General features: G+C 41.6%; 1 protein-coding gene across 1 annotated transcript in view; it reads left to right on the top strand.

Annotated features, from left to right (window-relative positions):
- The first annotated feature begins 379 nt into the window (after positions 1 to 379).
- Positions 380 to 6,000, top strand: part of ACSM3 (acyl-CoA synthetase medium chain family member 3) — a 28,615-nt gene continuing 22,994 nt past the window's right edge. Inside the window, exons 1-2 of the mRNA XM_047087388.1 lie at positions 380 to 636; positions 1,234 to 1,444. Of these exons, the coding sequence (XP_046943344.1) occupies positions 418 to 636; positions 1,234 to 1,444 (430 nt within the window). The 5' untranslated portion in view covers positions 380 to 417. The remainder of the gene's footprint in view (positions 637 to 1,233; positions 1,445 to 6,000) is intronic.

Genomic DNA, 6,000 nt, shown 5'->3' with positions numbered 1-6,000 from the left:
ACTGGCCAGCACTTGGTCTTAGATTTCGCAGCCTCCAGAACTGTGAGAAATAAATGTCTATTTTTTGAGCCATCCTGTCTATGGTATTTTGTTATGGTGGCCAGATTTGACTAACACAGCCTCGCTTCATCATTTTTTCTTTCTTTAAACAGAAATGATAATAGTATCCATGTCACAGAGTTACTCTGACGATTTAGTGATAATTTGTATGTAAGTGAAACAAAGTACAGTGTTTAAAACATATTGAGTGCTCAGAGAATGGCATTTTTAGGATGATTGTTAGTAATAATAATAAAACTTAGCTATTTTGGGGTATAGCTACCTTTAGGAGAGAGACAAATACATATCCTTTTACTTGTCTTTTAGATGGATTAGTTTCTGTGGAAACCCTGAGTGCTAACACATCCAGCAAGACTGATGCTACCTCTTGTCACTATGAAGACATTACTTCATGCCAAGTGTTTTTGGCGCCTAGCAATCCCTGGTTCTGTGAGAGAACTGCATAAAGATTATAGAATAGTGCCTCCTCAGAATTTTTCCAACTATGAATCCATGAAACAGGAATTCAAACTGGAGACTCCAGAGTATTTCAACTTTGCTAAAGATATCCTGGACCAATGGACCAATATGGAAAAGGTATGAAGCAAGGGCCAGTCCAGATAGAAGTGATTTTGCCCCCAGGGGATATTTGGCCATGTCTGGAAACAATTTTGTTGCCATGACTTGTGAGAACGTGTGTGCCAATGGTTAGAGGCCAGGGATGCTGCCACACATCCTCTAATACATAAGACAGTTCCCCATGGCAAAGAATTATCTGGCTCAGCACGTTAATAGTTCCATGGTTGAGAAAGGTGATGGTTATAAAAATGCATGATTATAGGTTAACTTCTTAAAAATCCAGAAAGGACTCGAATGAAAATGATTCCAAGAGTCAGAAATGGTAGGAAACAAGACATAGATATGTCACTGAGAGAATATAAAGGGATGCAAGAATTCTAACTTCTTGGAAAGAAAAGCCATCAGGCTAAATGAGAAATGACATATGCTGGAAGAAATGACATGGCTCCCAACAGCTAGAAATAAAGACTCTAGAGTTATCTCCCAATATTCCATGTGTGTCTTAACTAATGACCTGTGAATTTTCTTCTGGAAAAAATATTCCATTAAGTCAGTTAAAATAGAATTTAGCTGCATAATGACCTTTAAATCCATGACTGGTTTGTCTTTCCTCAGGCTGGAAAGAGACCTTCCAATCCAGCCTTCTGGTGGATAAATGGAAATGGAGAAGAAGTGAGATGGAGTTTTGAAGAACTGGGATCTTTGTCTAGAAAATTTGCCAATATACTTACAGAAGCCTGTGCCCTGAAAAGAGGAGATCGAGTAATTGTGATTCTGCCCAGGATCCCAGAATGGTGGCTTGCAAATGTAGCCTGTCTGCGAACAGGTTAGTAGTGCTTGCAATCTGATTATATTTAAAATAGGCTAGATGGGAGAGTTTCCAAAACATCTAAGTAATCATGAGACATTCATTTGGGTAAATTATTTGAGGAACTATACACAATATAGTATTATTCTCAGAAACCTTAGAAATGTGTTGGAAACATTTCCTATCTTTTGACTTAAACTATGAGTTGGGTTTTTCATAATGAAATTAAGTTTATTTTTTAAATTAAGTTTACTTATTTATTTTTGAGAGAGACAGAGAGTAGAGAAGGGGCAGAGAAAGAGGGAGAGAGAGATTCTCTGTGCTGTCAGCACAGAGCCCGACGTGCTGCTTGTACTCACAAACCCTGAGATCATGACCTGAGCCAAAACCAAGAGTCAAGACTCTTAACCTACTGAGCCACCCAGGTGCCCCATGAAATAAGTTTATTAACCAAATGCCAATCAACAATTGAATACCCTCATACCTACCACTCTTCTCCTCCTATAGACTCATGGCCATCTGAATCTCAATGCAGCCACAAACTCAAAGAACCTACCCTAGTTCTTGTTTCATGCCTTTATTTCTCTCATGGTTAATTACCATTCATCTGGTACCCTAAGCCAAACAGCTGCTACTCCTCCTTCCAAATCAGTTCCTGCATCTTGTAAATTTGACTTTCTACGTGCCCCTTGAGTCCCTCTTCTTCTCCAATTCCATCGCCATTGCCTTACTTCACATGTTTACCATCTCCTGAATGGACTTGCCCAAAAGTCTTCCTAATTCTGGTCTTGTGTGTGCCCACTTTACTCTTACGCAATTCATTCTCCATAGCTACTGTTCTTTCTAAAATGCACATTCTATCCTGTCATTATGCTGCTTGACATGATTTAATAACTCTCCATTGCCTACCTGGTAACATCTGAACTTCTTTAGTTTGTCATGGAAGGTTTGAACTATCTTCCCTTCATTGTTTTCATACTCTGTGCTCCAGGAGTAGCAAGTGGTTTCCTATAAGGTTCATGATCCTTCCCATTTCCTGGCTTTTGTGCACATTGTTTCCTATGTGTGGAAACCCTTTTCCTCACACCTAACCTCCTGGCCAACTATTGGATTTTCAGGTCTTAACTCTAATGTCACTTCTCAGGCAACCCCACCCTGATGTCCCAATTAGGTGCTTTCTTTTTTGAGCTCCCCTAAAAAACATGTATGCATTTTTATTTTAACCTGTACTATGTTGTCTGGGTATATCATTTGTTCATAAATTTGTCATTCCCATAGGACTATGTATGTTCCTAAAAGGCAATGACTATGAGATAGTCATGTCTGTACCTCCAATTGTTGACATATAGTAAATGCTCAGTAAAATATTGGTTGAATTAATTCATATCCCTACCGTTATAATAAATCATTATATTAAGTAAGCATTCTTAATTTATCATAATAATTACTTGCAATTGAGGAGAGTTATACATTCCATATCATATATACATATAAATTATACACTGGAGTAGCAGAACCCACTTTTACAGTTTTTCTTTTTTAACAAAATGATAGCTTTCATGAATGCTGCTATACTCATTGTCTTAGTAAGGGGAATGTTGGATTTCCAAGACCAGAAATCCATTCATATTAGTTCAATTAAGGAAGGATAATTATTGGATGTCTACTGAAGAATCTCACAGAAAAAAAAAGTGCAGAAAGAGCAACTGGCCTCTGCAAGGGAGGCGGGCAGCGTCTTTCTCTATTTCTTTTGCTCTAAAGCCATAGGGCCTCTTGTCTCTGCCTCTCTCAAGCATCTGTTCTTTTGACATCTGCTAACACATGATTTCTTTGCTGCCTTCATTTTAGCTGACATGTGGCTTTGGTTTGCCACACAGATGCCTTAGGTCCTAACTCTGTATGTCCTCAGTCTCTTAAATCAAATATTTGAGGCAGAATCTGATTGGCATGGCTTGGGTTAGGCCAGTCAGATGTGGTCAGAGGCAAGTTCATCTGGTACAAACATGGTTACTGAGGTTACAGAAAGTAAGGCAGAGTCTCTTAGAAGGGAGGATGAAAGGGAGGCAATAAATGGTAAATCTAATATACTAACAATTCTGAAAATAAGCATTACCTACCACCTAGAGGGATGGGTAGATGGACTAGGCTTTCAAATCCTGTTGCCAAACTGAATGATGGGAGTTACTTCTTTTGTCCACCAAACAAACTTCTGTAAAAATTTTGTCCTTTCATGTAGATCTGTTAACAGGGAGAAAAGGGGCTACGAGTGTCAGTCTTTTGACCCTTCATGCAAAAATTGGTAATATCATCTTATACACCCTATATCACAAACATGGTAATGAGAGGCCTCCCCCAAGATTTAAAGTAACATTTTGTTCCCTGACAAGAAATAATGTAATGCTTCCCAGAATGATTAATTTGGACAGGAAGCAGTTTTAATAGGTAAGATTGATCACTATTAATAGGTTCTTTTAAAGATAGGATATGAGGAGAGGGTCCAACATGGCAGAGAAGTAGGGGGAATCAATACTTCCCATGCCTCTCAAACAAAGAAGTGTAGAAACTAAAGGACTTTGAACACCAGAGCCTGGGAGGAAAAGAGACTGAATCTACCAGGAAGAAAATGGGAAAGCTGGAAAAAAGATAGGTGGGTAACTGCGAATTGGGGGAGATAAAAAAAAGGCTGCATGGGCACGGAGGGGAGGGACCCCCTTCTGCAAAGAGACAAAGGGAAGAGAAAGAGTGGCTAGGGAAGTACAGGACTGTATCTAGACAGGAGAAAGACCTCGGACTGGGATTGAGACTGAGAGGGATCTTATCTCTAACTGCAGGGCTTTGTTCCGACTGGGGCTGGCTCCCTGTTCACGCATCTGGGGTGGAGGGGAGCCAGCCTTGGATGTGGTGGTAGGCCAGAGCTCAGTCCACAGTTGGAGAAAGTGGTTCCCTCCCTGGAGGGCTGCATGATAGTACAGAACCTGCCTGCATCCTCCACCCCTTGGGCACAGTGGCTGGGCCAAGGGCGCAGTCTGCAGGAGAAAAAGGCAGCTGTCTCCCTGGAGTGCTGTGGAAAAAGACAAAGCCTGCCTGCATCTGCCACCCTGTGGGCTCGCAGCAAGGGCAGCAACTGAGTCCGCAGTAGGAGAAAGCTGTCCTCCCTGAAGTGTAGAGGCACAGACAAAGCCAGTCGAGACCACATATCGCCGCACTGAGAGGCACTTCCCCAGCACTAGAGCACACTGAGCTGGACTTTGAATCCTAGCCAAGCACAGAGTCAGGGGAGTTGGCGGAGTGGAGCCAGAAGGACCTCCCCCCCCCCCCCCCCCGTCTGCTCCCCGGCACAGTGAGGACTACTCAAACTGAGTCCACCAGGTCTGGCTCTGTGGAGAAGAGACTGGGGAATCACCATTCCCTCCCCCACCCCCCATCCCACCACCACCACCAAAGTGAGGCCTCAAGGATCACTCCCAGGGCCCATAGTGGAGGTGGGTTCAGAATACGCCAAACCATGCCTCCTTGCACTGGGTAACTGCGTATCCAATTGATTGGCACAGACCCTGAAGACAGCTCCTCCCAACAAGCAATGCAGCATTGCCTGGATTAACTCTAGGTCAATTATGGATATATAGATATATTCTCCCCCCACCCCCAATTTCTTCTCCTTATCTCTTCTCTCCCCTAGGCTGGTTACTCTGGTTATTGGGCTGTCTAACAGACATATTTAACCCATTGTCTTGATACATGTTCTACACCTCCTTTACACTCCTTTCTCTCTGGAATAATCAAGCCATATAATTTCTCTGTCTGGGTAACTTTATCTTCGTTTCATTTCCCCCACTTCCTTCTTTATTTTCCTTTCTCTTTCTTTGGATTAAGGCTTTTAGTCTCTCTGCCTAATCAATGTTTATTTTTTCTCCCCCCCACCGCCCCCACCACGCGTTCCTATCATTTCTCTCTTTGTATATGCTTTTCCATCAGTACTGCCTCCACTTTCTTCTTTACCTGTAGTCAGTGCTTTTGGGTTTTTTGTTTTTAGTCTTTAAGTTTTTGTTTTTGTTTATTTGCTTGTGTTATTTGTCTGTGTGTTTGAATGTTTTTGTCTCCTGTTTGTCTATCTGTTTTCCTTTGCAGGGCCACTCCAAGGAACAAATCAAAGCACATCTGGTGGAGGGTCCAAAATATTATTACGAATAGGGTAATAAAATAACCAAAGTCACAACAACAGAGAGCAAGTAACAATCTCTGAAAAAACACCTCCTGAAGGGCCAGGCCCTGGGCAATGTATGGCCCTCCTTTAATATAGCAGTGCTTGCAGGTGCAGGGCAAACAACAAACATTTAAAATGCATAAGGGACAGAAAACTAGCCAAAATGATGAAACGGAAAAATTCTCCTCAAAACAAATTACAGGAAGTAGTGACAGCTAACGAATTGATCAAAATCGATTGAAGCAATATAACAGAACAAGAATTTAGAATAATAGCCATAAAATTAATTGCTGGGCTTGAAAAAAGCATAGGGGACAGCAGAGAACCTATTGCTACAGAGATCAAGGGACTAAAAAATAGTCATGATGAA

Source organism: Lynx rufus, unplaced genomic scaffold, assembly GCF_022079265.1.
Source record: "Lynx rufus isolate CCGP_SWC_20201006 ecotype Redwood Valley unplaced genomic scaffold, mLynRuf1.p SCAF_23, whole genome shotgun sequence".
In the NCBI taxonomy this organism is placed as follows: Eukaryota; Metazoa; Chordata; class Mammalia; order Carnivora; family Felidae; genus Lynx; species Lynx rufus.
Note: the sequence above shows the minus strand (reverse complement) of the source record. Positions and strands in the feature narration are given on the sequence as shown.